The 21115-nt window shown below is 44.6% G+C and overlaps 1 protein-coding gene across 6 annotated transcripts in view; it reads left to right on the top strand.

The window, feature by feature from the left end:
• The window catches only part of EPS15L1 (epidermal growth factor receptor pathway substrate 15 like 1), a 114222-nt gene that overhangs the window by 6968 nt on the left and 86139 nt on the right, over positions 1 to 21115 (top strand). For all 6 annotated transcript variants that reach the window (XM_032970730.2, XM_032970732.2, XM_032970731.2 and 3 more), the window contains exons 4-9: positions 3327 to 3374; positions 6264 to 6359; positions 7757 to 7822; positions 11375 to 11500; positions 15057 to 15116; positions 20724 to 20990. In XM_032970730.2, the coding sequence (XP_032826621.1) occupies positions 3327 to 3374; positions 6264 to 6359; positions 7757 to 7822; positions 11375 to 11500; positions 15057 to 15116; positions 20724 to 20990 (663 nt within the window). The remainder of the gene's footprint in view (positions 1 to 3326; positions 3375 to 6263; positions 6360 to 7756; positions 7823 to 11374; positions 11501 to 15056; positions 15117 to 20723; positions 20991 to 21115) is intronic.

The following is a 21115-nucleotide window of genomic DNA, read 5'->3' as shown; positions in this document are numbered from 1 at the left end:
TCCCATTGAATCCAGGCAGCCCTATTGAATCCTGGCAGCCCCATTGAATCCAGACAGCCCCATTGAATCCAGACAGTACCATTGAATCCAGACAGCCCTATTGAATACAGACAGCCCCATTGAATCCAGGCAGTCCCATTGAATCCAGACAGCCCCATTGAATCCAGGCAGCCCTATTGAATCCAGACAGCCTCATTGAATCCAGACAGCCCCATTGAATCCAGACAGCCCCATTGAATCCAGACAGCCCCATTGAATCCAGACAGCCCCATTGAATCCTGGCAGCCCTATTGAATCCAGACAATCCCATTGAATCCAGACAGCCCCATTGAATCCTGGCAGCCCTATTGAATCCAGACAGCCCTATTGAATCTAGACAGCCCTATTGAATCCAGGCAGCCCTATTGAATCCAGGCAGCCCTATTGAATCCAGACAGCCCCATTGAATCCAGACAGCCCTATTGAACCCAGACAGCCCCATTGAATCCAGACAGCCCTATTGAATCCAGGCAGTCCCATTGAATCCAGACAACCCTATTGAACCCAGACAGCCCCATTGAATCCAGACAGACCTATTGAACCCAGACAGTCCCATTGAATCCAGACAGCCCCATTAAATCCAGGCAGTCCCATTGAATCCAGACAACCCTATTGAACCCAGACAACCCCATTGAATCCAGACAGCCCTATTGAATCCAGACAGCCCTATTGAATTCGGACAGCCCCATTTAATCCTGGCAGTCCCATTGAATCCAGACAGCCCTATTGAATCCAGACAACTCCATTGAATCCAGACAGCCCTATTGAACCCAGACAGCCCCATTGAATCCAGACAGCCCTATTGAATCCAGGCAGCCCCATTGAATCCAGGCAGTCCCATTGAATCCAGACAGCCCCATTGAATCCAGACAGCCCCATTGAACCCAGACAGCCCCATTGAATCCAGGCAGTCCCATTGAATCCAGACAGCCCAATCACTAACGGCTTCACAAAAATAATTACATTTCATTTGGTTTTGCACCTCATTTGGTGGAATTCCAGTTCGGAGAATTAAAATATTGGTTTGTCATGCAACGAAAGTTACTCTCATATGACAGAACATGTGGGACAGTTCTGCCCATTTACCGTGTCGGCCAGGTTACTTGAAGGGTTCTCAGAGGTAGCTCTGTGATGTCTGCTTTCGTGGGCCGTTCTTTAACACGACGGGTTGTACTGTTCCGCTCGAGATCTGAATTGATACCTGATAACCAATGGCACAACTGGGATAACATCTGTGGGATTATGGTCAGACTTTCAGAAGTTTCGCATTGCATGACCAATACATCTTATAACTAGAGTAACATTGCAAGTCATCCGGATAGTATCGCATCTACTGGTACTAAGGCAACCTTTGAATGAAAGGATAGGAAATATTTTGACGATAAGTTTACTCAAAATAAACGCACCATGTTATGCTTATACCTTACACATACCATGTTACATTTTGTTTGTATTCTCTCTTTGCAATGTCTTCATTATTTTAATACGGTGAAATTCAATATGGATTTTGCATCTATTTCCAACAACATCATACGGCACTGCTGCAGATAAAAATGTGTTTAAAACTGTAGCCAACAACAATGGCACGCAATTTGATATCAAACTGTATTTTAAAAAAAATGTGTTTGGTTTTATTTTTGTTTGCGTGTGTAGATGCAGTTTAAAGTTGTGGCCAGCAGATGGCACACATTCCTTGGTTATAAACTTTATATATTGTAACCATTCTGATGCAAAGACATCGGGAACACCAGGCCGAGGATACCAATGCAGTGGTTCCTCGGTTTACGATGCCATTGATTGATGATATTTCGATTAACGATCCGCTTCCCAATGGGTCCCATTGTTTCTATTAACGATACATTTTCAATTAACGATATTGTTTTACGATGTCACGCGGCCACCAATTTCGGCCAATCGGAGCGCTCCTAAGTTAACTCAGCAGACCTTAGCCAATCAGCGATGCCCTTTTATGAGCATTTTGAGAGCAACTGGCTCAATGCTTTTCAATGATTTTAAATGTTTTAAAAGCGAGCTAACCCCTTAAACCATCCATCGTCTTAGTCTAAGGTAATAATTTTATTTTATCCTCTATGCACATTTTTATGCTCTCTTTATTCATGATGTATCAATGTTTATATAAATATTAATGCTTTAATATGGTCTTATATCATTTATTTATTTCAATTGCATGTTTAAATATTTGAAACTATGATTTTATGGTAAAAAAGGTCAACTTCTGATTGTCTTGGAACACATTAAGCCTTGAACATGTATTTCCTACATTCGATTAACGATAACTTAAATTGAAAACGGTTTTCGTAGAACCAATTAATATCGTTAACCATGGGACCGCTGTACTTAACACTTCAGTGAATGACCATAGATTGATGTTAGCGATTTAAGCAGGCTACTTCCCTGTGTTTAAATGTCGATGGCACGTTTACAGTATACCCACAATGCAACCTCTTGTTGGGCACCAGTGCTGCAGTGGTCGCAATTCAAGAATTGCCACCACTCTTAAACATTTAAATTATGTGAGAGAATTTCAAAACATTGTATAATAATGCTGGAGAACATGCAAAGTGCTAACTGTGAAAACAATTCCACCAGTTCAAAAATACCGGTATATGCAGTAAATTTCTGACAATTTCTTCATTTGAGCAATTGCATTTCTATTTACTATTAAACCAAAAGTGTGCCGGCGAAACACATCCTGCATGGATTAGCGGGAAAATGCAAGATCGTCACACATATAACGTTGACGTATTCATAAAATGGATGTTTAATTTTTTCTGGATTTGCCACTTCTACAGACAGGGTGGATATGGAGCAAGGAAATGAGCTCATGTGGAGATGCTAGATGGATTGTGGGTGGCAGTAGTGTAGCAGTTGGCATGCTGCGCTATGAACGTGGTGACTGAGTTCGATTCCCGCTGTCGACAAACTCCAGTAACGATTATCTGAACTAGTCCTGGGCCCTCCCTTAGGTCGACTCAGCCTCAAGTGAGCACCTTTTGCACTTGTAAAATATCGCCACTGGGGAGATAAAAGTGGTCATGCGTGGTGCTTGCCACCCACCCACCCCCTCGTGTACCGTCCCGGCCTTCGTAAGTGCTCGCTAACAGCACTTGCCCCAACAGTCTGTTAAGACTATACGGGGGATCTTTGTCTTCGTTGCATCGCAGGATTGTGATGGATAGTGATGGCATGTGGAGGCCTTCATCGAGCAGTAATTGATCATTGGCAGACGATGATGTTGACTGGTTGTGTATGGTTTGTATTGCCAGATATGGGACCTGGCTGATGCAGACAGGAAGGGCTGGCTGGACAAACAGGTCAGTGACTGCACCGATAACGAATCCATTCACCTATACGGTACGATGTCGCACAACTGACCTTCACTTATCTGTCCAGACCACTTAACCGCCCCCCACACCGAGTGCACAGGTGTGACCGTCAGTGTTCTGTAATATGTGTAAACCCTTTAGATGTGTCATGTGACCACGCCCGCATGTAGCGTACGACAAGTGGTTCAATTGAATTGCTAAATTGAAAAAATGTATTTCGAGAAAAAAAAGTCAAAGCACTGTGCTGCTTCAAATGTGTCGTTTCTTTACTATTCGCTCAGATCCGGATAGTTCAAAGACGTTGAGGTATTCTGTGGATTAAAAATTTGAGGCGAATGTCTGCTGCACCCCAGCATCGTCCCACATTGCTGTGTATTAAGCCCTATATTGTCATGTTTTAGGTGGCGACAGTTTAAGCAAACGTGTTCTCTAGTATTCGATGAGGGTTCACCTCAAGCAATTTGTCCACCATTGTCTGCCCGAGCATATTGACGGACAACTTGCGTGAATTGGTCTTGCGCCCCACCTCATGTCGCCTCTCTGATCTCCTTCTATGCTTCTTTCTTGCCCTCTTCTTTCCCAATCCTCTCTCTCTCTCTGGCCATTCTTCTCCCTGTGCCCAATCCTGTTTTTGGTTCGTTTCCCTCCTTGCTCCCCTCCACTGGAATAAACTTTGCCTGTACATCAGGCAGCACTGCCCATAGACTCAACACTGCCCATAGTCTCTACACTGCCCATAGACTCCACACTGCCCATAGACTCCACATTATACATAGACTCCACACTGCCAATATACGCTACACTGCACCATAGGCTCAACACTCCCCATAGATTCAACGCCGCCTCTGTTAATTAACCTTCTTAACCTCCTTCCATTCCCCTCTTAAAACTTTCCGCTTCTCCATTGCCCGTTTATGTTTTCTTGTTTTAGAAGATTTAATTTAAACTATGTGAAGCACCTTGAATTTAAAGGTGCTTTATATTATAAATATAAAATAATATAAGAAATGTCAGCAGCAGTTGTGCGATTCTCTCAAACCGCTTTCTGACACTTAATTTTTGCGTGCATTTGAATGTCATTGTGCGATTGTTAATTAAAAAATAAATATCTGGTTGTCTCCAAACTCAACACCACCGTTGATTTTTATCACCCTCCGATTTGTGTTTTCGGGTCACACCGTGCGTTGTTTGGCATGATGTCCGACGTTTCGCTCCACGTGCTGGGAGCTTCTTCAGGAACTGATGCTCTCAGCATGTAGGAACAAAACGACATCACACCGGACAATGCGAGGTATAACCCAAAAACACATCCGGAGAGCCATGCAGCACGACCGTATAAATCTACACAATGGTACCATTTTATACTATTTACATCGATATTTGCTCATTAACGTTAAAATGCTTTGAGCATTGCATTAGTGACCTTAGGATAACTACACGTACATGATTATCTCGTGATTGTCTCTGATTTTATTTGTTTTCTTCACCTGTGTTTTGCAAAGTAATCTGATTGAATATTAAAACAATTGCGTGAAGGGGTCTTTACGTGGAATTGGCATCATTTAAAGTTTTGTGACAATAATTTTATATTTGAGTATGTTTTTGCAAAACAGTTAACTTGTTCACAGAAGTATAGGTTGGGAAAACTGGCTCATTAAAAAAAGCATTAACATTTTATTTTTAAAACGGTGTAGATAAGCTTCAACCCTGACTAAATTATTTTCACTTTTAAATATAGAAGAACTCTATTTAAATATTGCCATTCGGTAACGTTATTTTAAAGGTTTTTATTTTAACTTGAACAAACGCCGTGTTGAGTAATTTCGACTCGGCTATAAAGGACAAGCGAGATACTTAATGTTCTGTGGTTTCACAAATTCCTTTCAACAAAATTTTGAAAATAGCTCAAAGCTTTTGAGTAGCTTAAACCTGTGAAATACTAAAATGTATTTTAATTCCAATTCTGACCATTTACTTCATAGAGAAATATAGAACGAAGTATGTGGTTCAGGAGATACGCCCGGCCTTCATTGCAGTGATTCATTTGTGTGTTTGTGTTCGTATATAGAATGCTGAAATGAAATACAAAATTAAACGTGTTCAATGGTTCACAAACTTACCGTTAGCTCATATTCTTAGTTCTTTCGGTAAAGTCACGTTGAAGGGAAACAATAAAATAATAAAATATATATAAAACAATATGTGACTTTACCGAAAGAACTAAGAATATGAATTACTGCAGTCACGAAAGCTTTAAATCAAAATTTACCGTTAGCTCGGCAAGTGCATTGCAAAGTATTCTCGTAAAATATTGCGGTGCAGCATTGAACGTTTCTTCTTTTGCGTCAGATGAGAAAGGAAAGTGTTTGGGGTTGCGTAGGAAGTGTATGTACAGCAAGTGACGATTATATGAACCGGTCTTGGGCCTCTCCTAGGTCAACTCAACCTCAAATGAGTACCTGGTGCGATGTGTAAAACATCGTCACTAGGGAGACAAAGTGTTTGGGGTTGCGTAGGAAGTGTATGTACAGCAAGTGACGATTATATGAACCGGTCCTGGGCCTCTCCAAGGTCAACTCAACCTCAAACGAGTACCTGGTGCGATGTGTAAAACATCGTCACTAGGGAGACAAAGGCGGCCGGGCGTGGTGTCGGCCACCCGCCTCCACGTGTGCCGTGCCGGCCTTCAATGGGTGCCACTCGCTAACAGCACTTGTCCCAACAGCTTGTTAAGGCTACACAGGGGGATCTTTGTTTTTCGGTGACGACGGGAGCTGGCGGCGTGACGTGCACACGTCACCTTGTTGTGCTTGAGTGTTGTTTTCGCTCCGTCTCACCCGTCCGTGTGGTCTGTGCCCCCGCCACCGTCTCCTCCAGGGATTCTATGTGGCCTTGAGGCTGGTGGCGTGCGCTCAGAACGGGCACGAGATTGCGCTGAGCGCCTTGAGCCACGTCATCCCTCCGCCCGCATTCGTGAGTTCGATGGCAGGGGCCGCACGCTTCCGTACGATGAACGCTTGGCAGAAATCGTCGGGCGCTAGCACGCTGGGAAAAGCGGCGCTCGTGTCGGGCACCAAAGGTGGCCCAGATGATGTCGCAGTCAAGAGTCTTTGTTGCTCTGTTCAGTAGGCGCTAAGGAAATTCAGTGTGATGCATTTGTTTGGTTCAATGAACAGTTCTTGAGAGGTATATAATAATATATCTGAATTGTCAAATGCTCGTACCCTTTTTCCTCTCATTCCTCCCAACCACCGCAGCATAGGGCCCTCATGGTACAGTTGGTTATCCGCTACTTATCTGGTGAGCAGAGCCACAACTAAATAGTAAAGTACTGGCGTCACGAGACATCTGAATCTGGCTCGTCGAGGGCCAAGCAGAGCAAATGGGAAAGTTGATCATTTTCTTATCAACCGGTGCGTAATTTTTCATCTCATGTTGCATCAGTCGGTCCACTCGGACATTTGATGCCTACGTCGCACAGCAGGTACAGCTTGAGTTTTGCAATGGATAAAAAAAACAACCCTGGCACCTCCTGTGCTGGGCCTGCCTCGGTATGGCTTTGGCACGGCTCGGTTGTGCAGTGGGAAAAGAGGCATTATTATTCCTAGACAACAGTTACTTTAACACGGAGTAGACTTTCGTGAACAATATTATCCATAATAGAGGTTCCTTTGGGTTAGATCACTTAAATATAAATGTGTTCAAAAACCCGCCACCACCCGACACAGCCAATTGGTAAGGTTTGTCACGTAAACAAAATATGCCAAACGTACTCGAATTGTAAATGTTGGGGATTCACTCTCCAACACTCCAGTGTGCTGAACAGTTACTTGTTTCAGGCACCATAGTCATTCTAGATTAGTTCACAGACAGTAAGTGTTAAGGAAACAGAGTGTAATGCGTTTTTATTAATTTAACGTACTGTAACACTTGACCGCCTATAATTATATCGGCAGAAGTGTGCCCAATCTAATCACATCTCAGAAGTCAAGTAGGTGGATTGAGCCTGTGGACAGTGCTTGGATGGGTTTATCACCATGCAACGCTCAGGTGTGTTACAGGCTGCTGCGGGGTTAACATTATGGGCAAATTGAAGGCAGTGCAGCAAAATCTGTTGTTGTGCCATGCCGCACTCGACGTTTCAGCTCCCTTCCTTCACCAGGACGCATTGACCAGCGTGGCGAAGCATGGTCAAACAATCTCACAACCTGCACACCGTCGGGAGGGCCCTCATCCAGCAGCGGATTGACAAAAGAGGGCCGTGCATGTACAACAACACTTGACCGTATCTCAACAGCATAAGCCCTATCTGGACCAACGTAAGCCGGTGTCTGTGACTATATGTGACCCTGTCCTCTCTGTATTCACAGCAAGATACAGGTAGTCCCCAGCTTGGTTCGTCTGCACAGAACCCAGAGGCCTTTTGGGTTGTTAAGGTGAGCTGTGGAATGACTGTGAAGGGAGATTACCTCTGCCTGTGTGTTGACACTTTGTCTGCAGGGAGTGTTTTAGATATCAAGAGACCATAAATGATGAAGGCAAAACAAATAAACTAAGGTACAGCAATTAAGTAAGTGTAAATGAGAACGCAAACAAAATATATGTATGTTGCACTTCTTTTGCACGATACGTATGCAACCGCGCTAATCGGAGGTGCGGGGGAAGAACAACAAACTAAACATAAAAAGCAGTTCTAAAGAAATTCGTTTTCAATCTAGATTTAAAAGTGCATAGCTCCAATGGCTTCCTAATATCGGAAGGAAGAGCGTTCCAGATGGCCGCAGAAGCGCATCTTGAACCGTGCGATGCAGTGACCGTCTTTGTTTGATGGTTAGCTAAAAGCTGCTGCGAGAATGACCGGAGTTTGCTTGATGGATTAAGCTCCTTGACGAGATCAGCAAGGTATTGTGATGAGCACGGTTGGCTACGTACCGTGCCAAATAAGTTCAACGTACATACGTACGTACAAGTGTAACTGGAGTGCTATTGCCACCTGGCATTGGAAGATGTTGCACAGACAGCAGCTTTTTAGACATTTTACACACACGAATGAGTGTCGATCCCGCTATTAATATGCAGAAAGCGAGGCCGAGCTGATGCGAGGATCCGTGTAGCTTGCCTTGCGCCTAAGGGGGATTTCTCACTGGAACAGGTTATCTGGGACTGAACCCGAGCTAAAGCCAGAATCGAGGCAGCATCTCCAAGGGGTTGTATAGATTAGAATGTCAAGTCGAGTGTCACTTTAAAATGCGTGAAAGTTTTTTTTGTGTCTGTGTGTGTAGAGAGGTACATTCCACGGCAATTTGTGCTGTAAATGGCGATTTCCTTGTTACGCGTGGCTGCTGTTATTCTCCGAGTGAACTCGATGGTAATTAAACCATTGCCGTGGCAGGAATTGGAATCGGACTTGGAGCCGCACAACCGCTTTAAAAAAATGTTTTTGTTGCCAAGGAAGCTTATTATCTGAATGGGTTATTACGTGGTCACATAAAATACAGCCAAGAGAGACGCTTGCTTCATTGTGGATTCGCGGTGCTGCGGTTCATCGCACTGTGGCGTCTGATAAGGGCCCACAGAATGTGGCTCCATTCAGCAGAGTTTCTTTGCTCTTATCTAGTCCTTGCGTAGAGTCGAGACAACGGTCATGTGTGTTTTCCCCAGTTCGGTTGTCGGCAGTCAGAATTTCAATTTAGGACCGGTATTGTCAACAGTTCAGGCCGCGTTGCTGTGCATTCAAGGCTGGCGGAGGTCAATATTTACATTAGAATCTTTATTCTTGTGTTTGCTTTATTAATCTTGGTCATAGTTCCGTTTCTCCTTTGTTTTGTGAAATACCAATTTGCATAGCACTTGTATGAAATTTTTAAATTCGTCCATGTTTTACCATTACAAATAGTTGCCACTTATATTTTTTTTACCGACTCCCACGTTGTCCTTGTTATTGTTGTTGTAAAGCAAAAATCTGAACACTTTCAGTTGTTTTGTTTTCATTACTCTGCCATCATTGCTTCTTAATTATGTTTTATTAGTATTTCACTTTTTGTCTTAATCAGAGCACTCTCTTAAGTTTCACAAGTGTTGACAAAACACAGAGCAAATACATTTGGAATAATCCACCAGCTTTTCTATTTTAATTAACAGGAGCTGCAAAGGACAGCGGTTCATAGTTGTGCCTGCCAAGCCATTGCAAATGAATAGCTATGCCCCGTGCACAGGAGCTGTTGTGCAGCATTGGGCGCAGTTATTTACTGCCGCGTTTTTTGAAAGGAATTGAAACCCAGAGGTCACCTTTTCGATCTCCCGGCACGGCAGTTGAAACGACAGTGCAAGTTTACTAAATCCGCCCCCGCGCTCTGTCCACCCCAGCAGTTTTATTCGGTACCCCACAGTTAAGCTTTAGTTTTACAGTAAAACCTTGGATTGCGAGCATAATTCGTTCTGGAAACGTGTTTGAAATCCAAAGCACTCGTATATCAAAGCACTCGTATATCAGTTGTGATCATGTGACGCTCGGCAGACAAAGCGTATACGTACTACTCGTATTGCAAGACCCTCGCTCGTTTATCACATTAATATTTACTTAAAATTTTTGCTCGTCGCAGACCAAGCTACTCGCAATCCACGGTTTTACTGTTTTTGTTTGTGTTTGGATGATTTGTTTACCTTTCTTGCACTTGCACTGCTGTCATGATTTTTTACTTTTTGTTGCTGTTACGTTCTTACCCGCCCCGACGGGACATCTTGACAAAAGAGGTTAATAGCTCGTAGGGTCCCTACAGTATGAATATGATGATTCTGATTAAGTCGATAGGGCAGGTCGCGTGCGGTGGGTGAAAGCGTGAGTAATACCACCTCTCTCAAGATGTGTCCGAGGGTTTCTCTAGAGCTCCCGCTCGAGGGAGGGCCCTTCATCCAGCAGTGGAACGAGCGAGCAATATGCAGGGCTGCAACCGCATCTTTCGCTATACTCGTGCACAGCTGACCGTCCAGTGATCGCCGTGCCGCGTTAGCTTCCCGTTGCTGAACGAGCACATTACCATAAGGTCGCACTTATTACACACAGTGCTTGCCACAAATGAACCACAATACCTTGCTCATCTCATCAAGGAGCATAAACCATCACGCGGGCTCTGGTCATCACAGCAACGGCTTTTGCTTAAGCCATCGAACAAAGACGGTTACTGCATCGCGTGCTTTTGGATGCGCCTCTGCGGCCGTCTGGAACACTTTTCCTGCCGATATTAGGAAGCCGCTGGAGCTATGCACTTTTAAATCAAGATTGAAAACTCATTTCTTTAACACTGATTTTTGTATTTAGTTGTCCTTCTCCTGCACCTCCGATTAGCACGGTTGGCTACGTACGGTGCAAAAGAAGTTGAACATACATACACAGTCAACTGATGGTTGGTTTGGGCGCCACGGTGGCTCGGAGATGTTAACTACCTCGCCTAGTATACAGTAGGTCATGGGTTCGATACCGACCCTGACGCCTGTTGTATATTTGGAGTTTGCATGTCTCTCTCATCATCATCATCATCACGGTGGCTATGAGATGTTAACTACCTCGCCTGGTATACAGGAGGTCGTGGGTTCGATCCCAATCCTGACGCCTATTGTATATTTGGAGTTTGCATGTCTCTCTCCTCATGGTTTGGATTTTTTCTCTGGGTCCTCCGGCTTTTCCCCTCCACATTTAGAATCAACATGCATTCGCATTATTTGGCTGATATACATTTCCGCATGATGATGATGATGATGATAAGCCACTCCGTTGAGCTATCATTTGTGATCGCCACATAGCTTAGCGGGCCTTACCCCCCCGGTAAAAAAAAAAACAATGGCTGCGCCCCCACCGTCGACCAACGCATGCACAGTCCTACGTATGGCCCCGCTGCTTTCCGCTCGCTCGTGCATTAGCATTCCAGTCCCTGCGAACCGTTGGGATCTGTGTGCGTGTGTGCGTGTGTGCGTGCATGCTCCGCCCACAGCCTGATGAGAAGACCAAGTTCGATGGCATCTTTGATAGCCTGGGGCCGGCAAACGGCCTGCTGTCTGGTGAGAAAGTCAAGCCCGTGCTCATCAACTCGAATCTTCCCATGGAGGTGCTGGGCAAGGCAAGTTGCAGTGCTGCCATCACTTTCTCCTCCTCCTCTGCTGCTGCTGTTGTTGTTGTTGTTCATGGGCAGAGTTAAAGGTCTCTCCCCCGTGACGGTCGATGCGGGGTTAGTTTAAACTATGATGGGCATATAAAATAAAAACCCCTCAAACTATGACGGGTAGCCAAGTTGGGTTTGAGATAATGATGTTGAAATTGAAGGCATGCTCAACCAAATTATATTACATGTCATTGTTATCATCAGATATGATCAATCCACTGCTAGATGAAGGCAGACCTGAGGTCAATATTTTTTTTGTCCTTCCCCTGCACCTCGGGTTAGCACATTTGGCTATGTACGGTGCGAAGGAAGTTCAACATGCATACTATCATCAACACATTGTTCGGTCATGTTCCAATTACATTATGATAGCATTTCATTATGAGTTACACCATTCCACTTGTAATTGACCCCAGGTGTGGCTTGAAGGCCTCCGTAAGCCATCACCATATCTAAGTGTAGTCACTTCTAATTAGAAACGGAGATATTTATAATTTTGTCAATTAAAATGAATTGTCACGCCTATGATATGCATCAAATTTATGCGTGGAAGAAGCAGTCCTCGCCACTTCCCGTGTGTCGTAATATTCACAACACTACGCATGGGACAATGCACGGCAAGGCCAGAGAGGGAAATGACTTGAGTCAAATCACGATGCGGAACTGCGACAACTTGTAGACTCGAGGGGGGTTGAATTGTCGTAGACCAACCGTGAATATTTTACAATCGTTATTTGCAAGTTGGAAATGGAGCGAGGGCACAGTGGTTAGTGCCAACGCATATTTACAATAAAAAAATATATATTTCAGTAGGAGCCCGGTTCACAGCACAACTGCGATGTAAGGACGCGTTGGGGGGGGGGGTGGGGAGGCGGGGGGAGGAGGGGGGAGGAGGGGAGAGTACAAACACTTGGCGGAAAGAAGTCTCGAACACTGTGGTCCTGAGGAGTTTAGAGGAGGGGGGGGGGGGAGATTGAGCCCCGCTACTTCCCCACCGAGTGGGGACTGCGAGTGGGGTGTGTGAAATTTTTTGTGGCAGAGGGAAGAAAACATTAAAGTAAGGGAGTAGAGAGAAAGGGGGTGTGAGAGGGGAAGTTGTGGGGAAGCGGGCCGCAATGCATTTTTAATCTGAGCGGCCTGAGTTCGGTGCCTGGCAATGGCTAACGTCAATTGTGAGCGGTAATTGAACTTGCCCTTGGGATTTCCTTGGCCAATCCGCACTGACCGGAATGGCTAATACGCGTGGTCAAACAGCCCCCACGATCAGTACGGCATGGTGATGTGGGGGGGGGGGGAATGATCTTCATCGAGCAGTGGATTCACAAAAGGGCTCCAAATCGGTCGTCGTCATTTATGGGTCGGTTGGGTAAAGACGAAAGGTTTCAAAATGAATGTTCTCAGTTGCCCATTAGATCGGCAGCTTCCAAAATGTTTCGTCGACATTAATAATCAGAGCATGCCCGCCCTTGGTAACATAAAACCATGTTCTTCATCCTTTATTCATATTGCTGCATCATAATTGAGGTATTGGTGTGAGTCTGAGACGTATTGATAGAGGCAAATATTGAGCATTTCAGCCACATGCTTAATTTATATATGAAAAAATCTTGCTGGTTTTGAATGCAATGTGATGTTGAGAATAGATCCATTTGTCGTTTTGCTTCGTTCTTGATGGATCTGAGAAGCATCAATAAGATGGTGTTTCACTTTTAAGTGGAATTCTCACCCAGATTCTGCACTGTTCACTGTGCTCAGCTTACGAACTTGGAAGGTCGTGAGAAAAAGGGGAAAAAATCATACAGCAGCATCGCCTCCTGCTGATAACTCACGTTGGAGGCCAGCGCTGCATTCACCCACCTTTTGCCGTGTAGGGACAGTTGCCACTGGGGATTCCCTTGGTTATACTGCCACGTGGCAATATAATGGCTGAGATGTGACGTTGAGGTGCTTTGAAATGCTGCGGAAATTAAGCGACTCGTGAATGCAAATCCTTACATCGTTGTTTCAGGTGGTGGTTGACTCAACTCTTCATTCTTTGCACAGTTGCGTTCTGCTTTGTTATAAGTCAACAGTGGCTAGATTGATTGTTCTCCACCATAGAGAAGTGGTGTTTGCTCTTCTGGTAAACAAGTCGTTGAGTGCAATCCCACATTTATTGAAGTGGAAAGCCACTTTAACAAATTTTTGAGTGTAATGATGGATATTAATTATGGGGTGAAGCCATGGCACAGTGGTTATCGCACACTGCACTATAAATGTAGTGAAATTAATTTAATTCCTGGCTCCTGCTCACATTGGTTAGCCAGGAATCAAACTCAAGTTTTGCTACGTTCGTAGTTGAGTGATAACTCAACCGGTTCTTGCCCAATCTCCGAACTTCACAAATTCGTACTGACCAGCATGGTGAAACGTAGACGAAAAACCCTCTTGGCTGACACGGCATGGCTGAGGCCTTCCTCCGGCAGCGGATGGAAAAAGGGTTCCAAAAAATATGGTTACAATACTTCAATGTTTTATTCATATTTTTGTTTTGTTTTCTTGCATGTGTCAGCTTTGTTCATTAGCGTGTTGATTTGATGAGGACTCCTGATTCCAGAGATTATTTACACATTCTGGAAAACAGTATCAGGCACTTATCAACAGTTTTAATACGAGAGCTGGCTTAGATGAAAGTCCCCGTCGCATGTTTAATCTTACCAAAGTTGTAAGTATATGTGGTGTCGGTAATTAAAATTTGTAATGTTCGCAGCCATCTGGAAATAATTTACAATTGTAAAAGCAGTATTCCTCATGTTAATTCTGCACAGACAGTATTTTGAAGTTTGGTTGTCAATGGTGCTTATGCCTTTGCATTCTTTCACATTCATACTGTTTCTTTTTTTGGGCGAAAGAAAATATATAATTTACGCATCTCTACATTGTAGCATGACAACTAATAAAGGGACGTGTGTGGTGGTGGGATAGAAGGATTGAGAATGGAGAAGAAAATAAAAGAGTATCTGGGGTAGAGCAAATAACGGCGTTTACATTTTAATATTATAGCGGTTGTCAGCTGTTTTAGACAGGGATATTGTTTGTTGCGCTGAAGTTGTGCTTGAGCGTGAATAAATAAAGTATTTCGATGCAATGTTGGTATGAGGATGAATAAAACAAAAGCAGAAAATAATCACATCCAAGTGAGAAAAATACTCTTTTTTGGCATTGTACGGGTGAGCCTTTGAAAGTGTTCTCCTGTGGCTTATGGGAGAGATTTGTAGATGTCTCTTACGTCTTTAGCAGATATCTACATTTTTATTAAGATTCATCTATACACGGTTGTGTTGTATATCTTATAAAAGTATTAAAAGACAATGCCGTGGTGTGTGTGTGGATGCCTTCATGTAATATTGGTAGATTAAAAACTGATGGAATTTACTTTTGTTTTATGATATTCCATGCGCTCGTTGCTGTAAATTCCATTGTGCTCATGTGTACGTATTTATGTTATGTCTGAATGTTTCGTTTTGTCATTCAGGTTTGGGACCTGAGTGATATAGACAAGGATGGCCACCTGGACCGTGATGAGTTTGCAGTGGTGAGTGTTTTAACCATCCTGCTGGGGAGTGTGATATGATGGCATTGAAACGTGAAAAAAATATATTTGGATGTAGAGAAAGATATATGGGTACGTTCTAGAGCAGGTTCAGGAGGAGAGAATTCGAATTAAAAAACAACCCTGAGAAGGAAAAATTTGTGGATTGGCCTTATTCACAGAGGTGAATGCTTAATATGAAGGAAGCTTGTGAATGATGCTGGGTAAGAGACCAAGAGGCAGATGACTGAAGGATGGTGGGTGGCCATCCAGTGAAATAAAGACTACAGGACAAGATTGGATGGAGGTTTCAGCCAAAAGAACTGCCATTGGACACACTGCGTAAAGTAGAAGAGAGGAGATAAGGTGACGATAGATGTGCATTGGCTGCAACATCTCCCATGTTTTAGACATCATGGACAAAGTGCAAATTAAAGTTACTGTACTGTGTTGACAGTGGCGTACAAACACAATCCAAAAGAACTCACCGCCTCCGTAATTACCACTGGCTTATAATGGGAAAGATGTATATCGGAAGGATATTGTTTATGGTGATGGCCTTTCTTCAGACCAGATCAAATAAATAATGTTTTCTCTTGTAAGGCAGTGTTAATGGCGATGGGCGAGATGTTGAACTTTTTTAATTGGCACGAGCAATGAGTCGTGCTTTCATAGGCCTATGTGTCATTTTCCGATTGAAAGCTTTCGTGACTGCAGGGATTCATATTCTTGGTTCTTTCGGTAAAGTCACCACGTAGAAGGGAAACAATAAAATAATCTTATATATAAAAGTCTCTGCGTGCGCGCGCTTGCGGGGGATTTGGCTCTCAAACGGTGGGGTTCAAGTCCGAAAAAAATTGCCGGGTGGCATCCCCCGAGCCCCCTGCTTGGTATAGGCTATTCCGTTTTCCCAGCCTTCAACTTAAAATTAGTTTAATTAGCGATTTAGCGAGATTTCGATTTATTTATTTATTGCGCGACATCGACCGTACCAACTCACGCCAATTGGGTGGGGGGGGGGCGGACCCTACCAAGTGATGTGCGTTCGGTCGAGCTCACTGTACTGACAGCCTTTCATGTCGACTGTATTCTGCTTTTTCAGCTGCTGCCCGTATTGGCAGCTTTTAATGTCCACTGTAGCAATGCTTATGTCATTGAGTCGGCGTACTGGCAGTCTATAATCTAGACTGTAGCCTGTTTCTCAACTTTCCTGTGCTTACTGCTGCTATTTCATTTACATCTATTTCAGATGTTTTTCTTCTATGCATTTCTATTGTTTCCATTGCTCACGTCCCGCAATGTACTGATATGTAGCACTGCGATGCTGATAGCTGTGCCATCATCGGGGATTGCTGTGCACGTCGATCTGTGTGTGTGTGTGAGTCGATGTGTGTGTTTGAGTCCATATGTGTGTTCGAGTCCATATGTGTGTTCGTGTAGGTCCATGCGTGTGCATCAGTCGCTGTGTGTGTGTTACTCCACGTGTGTGTAAGTCCATACATATGTGCTTGTCACTCGATGTGTGTAAGTCTGCGTGTGTGTGACTTCATGTGTGTGTAACTCCATGTGTCTGTATCCAAAGTATATGGCTGCGTATCAGAGTCCATATGTGTATGCGTGTGTACGGCAATGTGTGTGCCAGTCTATGTGTGTGAGTCGCTGTATGTGTGTCCGTCGATGCGTGTGTAACTCCATGTGTGTGTATCTCAAGTGGATGTCTATGTGTGTGTGAGTCCATATGTGTGTGTGTGTAAGTCGATATATGTGTGTGTGTGTGTCAGTCCATGTGTGTGCTTTATTTACCTGGTCAAGGCCTATGATACCATCAGTAGGCCTGGCCTCTGGGTTCTTCGTGCTTTCGGAGTCCCTGACCCTCTGCTCACGATCCTTAAAGACTTTCATGATGGTGCGCGGCCCCGCGTCAAACTACGTGGCTGTGAGTCAGAGCCATTCCCTTTACACCTTCGGGTGCAACAGGGATGTCTGGCTGCCACATTATTTTACATATATCTTTTTACCATGTACGTCGTTAATTCGTTCCAGAAGGTAGGGCTTTTACCCAAAGTGACGAATACCAAACTATTTTTTCCCTTAACAAATAAAGGGAAAGGAAATAATCTGTTCCAGAGTATAAGAAATGATATTTTGTATGGCATATTATATAGTAATGGGGTTGTATAACATAATGTAGACACTACTTATTACTAAAATGCATACATACATTAAAATAAATGCATAAATAAATTAAAATAAATTTAAATAAAAACAACATTTAACATCACTTTACCTTGCTCAAAATTCACGTTAAAATGACCAAAAACATGTGAAAATTCACAGAGTTATAGCAAGGGTTGTGCACTGAACGAGATCTACAGGCAAACTGAGGAGCGGTGCTTTGTTTCAGTCATGAACGTGGTATACGCGGGTACGCGGTGACTCATCCCGACCCATACAAGTTCTAGCAAGCGCATTGTATCCCAAGCAAGACGTATCCCAAGACATTTTTTTCTCGTCAAAACACGACATATACCAAATTCGACGTATTCTAAAGCGGGCGTATACCGGGGTATGACTGTAGTTCGGAGGAATTACCATCTGCTACAGATACAATGAGAGGCTGATCGATGCCCGGGTGCGGTCAAGGGATGCCACCCTATTGCTCGACCACGTTATGTATGCCGATGCTCTGGTGATTGCTGCTCACTCAGAGGAGGAGTTGGAGGCACTGCTGCTGAACCTGGAGCTTGCCACTAAGAGGTGGGGCCTTACCATCAGCCCCACCAAAACTAAGCACCTGCCTGCGTATTTTGTACCTTGTACCACCGGACAATCCACCCCCACTACTCACAATTGGTGATGCGCCCGTTGTGCAGAGATTGGAGAGATTCCCATACCTGGCCAGTGTGCTCATGACCGTCTCCGGTTTAACAGCAGAGGTCTCACTCCAAATCGAGCGTCATCTTTTCATTGGCTGCATTACCCTGTGTGGAAGCTACCTGGTCTCTCGCTCTGCATTAAGCTCCAGGTCTTCTCGGCCACGGTAATTCCTTCCCTTCTCCACGTTTGCGAAACGTGCAACCCCTTTCTTCGCTGGTTAGAAACATTTAGGCTAGCCTGCTAACGATCCATCCTGGGTTTAACCAGGCTGCATTGTGTGAGGAGCTCACAAATCCTTGAAAGATGTGCACAAAGTCCCATCGGTGAGCTCCTCCGGCAGGCAAGGCTGCGTTGCCTGAGTCATGTAGCCCGCATGCCCAGCCACCACATGCCTAAACAGCTTTTGTTCGGCCAGATCGAGGAGGCTAATCAGGCGTGGCACGAGTTAGAGAAGAAATGGAGTGATGTGGTACAGGAGGACGTGGAGCTGACTGGACTTTCCGATAACTGGTACCATCCCTTTCAAGATCGGCCTCTGTGGAGGAGGTTCCTGAAGGACGCTACTGGGCAGTTGGAGGCAGTCGCCCTCCAACAACAACGGAGGGCGGAGGAGCGACGCTCACAACAACGAGCGGAGTGCCGGGTGGTTAAAGCTGACAAGTTGCCACAGTAGGGGGCACAGGTGGTAAATCAGCCAGTCGTCTCAGTCAGTCGACCTGTGCCATCTGGGTCTGCCCTGTGACCTCCTGCCAGTGAGCGTTTGACACTTCACGTGACCTCAAGGTGCACATAGCCTGCCACAAGCGTTGTGGTGATGTCACTGCCACTTAGTGGCGAATGGCTGTTGTTGTTGTTCAGTCAATGTATGTATATATGTGTGAGCCGATATGTGTGTGTAATTCTACGTGTGTTTGAGTCTATTTGTGTAACTACATGTGTGTCTAAAGTCGATGTCTGTGTGTGTGAGTCCATATGTGTGTGTGTGTGTAAGGCCATGTGTTTCTATGTGTGTAGGTCCATGTCTGTGTGTAAGTCCATGTGTGTGTCTGCCTTTTTCGCCCGGGCAACGCCGGGTATTTACCGCTAGTAAAAATATAAAACAATAAAATTCTCACGACGTTTTGACTGCAACACAAACAATCATCATCAGGTGTATAAACCACAGCAAGAAAATTTGAAAAAAGTGGTGGTTATTTTTAACGTTAGCACCACGGAGAGCGATTTGACAGTTTGTTCAGATGGACGAGTCCATCTATGTTCGGAAAAGAGGAGGGAGAGACGAAAATAATGGATGCTGTCTGAAAGCCACCATAAGCGTGAACAATCAATTAAGACTCGAAATGGTTTATCAAATCCTTCCAATGATTGTTGAGCCAAAATCCATCTTCTCGGTTGAAATTGTCTCTGTTTGTATATGTGGATAGCCTCAATCTCTCATGGTAGCCAGATGGCTTGCAAAGAACCTCTGTCTAGACAGAGGCTTGCAAAGAACCTCTGTCTAGACTCTAGACAGAGGTTTTTTGCAAAGAACCTCTGTCTAGACAGAGGTTCTTATGAGGCTATCCACATATACAAACACAGAGACAATTTCAACCGAGAAGATGGATTCTGGCTTAGCAATCATTGTAAGGATTTGACAAACCATTTCGGGTCTTAATTGATTGTTCACGCTTATGGTGGCTTTCAGACCGCATCCATTATTTTCGTCTCCCACCTCCTCTTTTCTGAACATAGTTGGGCTCGTCCATCTGAACAAACTGTCAAATCGCTCTCCGTGGTGCTAACGTTAAAAATAACCGCCACTTTTAAAAAAAATTCTTGCTGTGGTTTTCACACCTGATGATGATTGCTTGTGTTGCAGTCGAAACGTCGTGATAATTTTATTGTTTTATATTTTTATTATTTTATTGTTTCCCTTCTACGTGACTTTACCGAAATAGCCAAGAATAATACGTGTCATTGTTAAATATTGTTAAGTTGGTGAAAGTCACATCTCCAAAAATTGTATCGATAATTAGAATTTGTCTTGATGGCACAAATGTATACGGGAGTTTTATCCAAAAAGACGAGAAACATTTTGACGAAATCGTTTCAGGTTAAACCATTTTCTGAACATTCTAACCCGCTTCACTTAAAAAATATATTACTACAAACTCTCACCTTAAACGAATTCATTATGTAATGTACAGCCCTTTGTCAATCCACAGCTGGATTAGGACTCCCCCACGATGCATGTAGTAGGATATATTTGACCGTACTTGACCATGCTGGTTAGTACGGGTCGGTGACGAGGCGCATCGATGTGGGAGCTTAGAAATACGGTGCAATTCTTTTTGCCGCATGTTCCTCTGCTGCCCACCGCATATCCCTGTGGTTTTACAGCAAACTGTTGCGGATGGTCACTACCCATCCAAGCTCTGTCCAGACTCTGTCCTGATTTAGCTTCCGGGCTCTAAAGAATTCTGGTGCATTCTGGGTCATCTGACCGTGGTTTTATTGCACTTGCTCACATTGAGAGCAGTGTACGTACGTACATATGTATGTTGAACTTCTTTCGCACTGGACTGTACGTAGCCAACCGCGATAATTGGAGGTGCGGGGGGGCGGGGAAGGACAACAAACTAAGCACGAAAAGCAGTTTTTGTCGTTTACAAAAGCGTCCTTGAAAAACGACAGTCCCACCATTTCTATTTCGTTGCGACCGTGCGTCGTGTGCCGCCTGCGTCCGTTGAGGCCATGCACCTGGTGTATCGAGCCTTGGACAAGGAGCCTGTGCCGTCCGTGATCCCGCCCAAGCTGGTGCCGCCCGCTAAGCGCCCCTCTGCTGCCGCCGCCGGCGGAGGCGGCGTCAAGCACCCCGGGATGCTGCCCGGCGCCGTGCCCGTGCTGCCGTCGTCGCCGCCGCCCCCCCGTGACAGCCTGCGCTCCACGCCGTCGCACGGCAGCGTGAGCAGCCTGGCAAGTGGCGGGAGCCTCTCCCCCAAGCTGCAGCCACGCCTGGTGAGCACGGACGGTACCCTTCGCCCTTGTGGGCGTCTCCTGTGGTTGCTGGCTGCGACGGATAAACTAAAACTATAAACTGTTTTACGTTACCAGGTAAGGCCCCACTTAGCTGTACAGCTCAT

Source organism: Petromyzon marinus, chromosome 44, assembly GCF_048934315.1.
Source record: "Petromyzon marinus isolate PM22_M1 ecotype Great Lakes invasive population chromosome 44, UKy_Petmar_22M1.pri1.0, whole genome shotgun sequence".
Lineage (NCBI taxonomy): Eukaryota > Metazoa > Chordata > Hyperoartia > Petromyzontiformes > Petromyzontidae > Petromyzon > Petromyzon marinus.
Note: the sequence above shows the minus strand (reverse complement) of the source record. Positions and strands in the feature narration are given on the sequence as shown.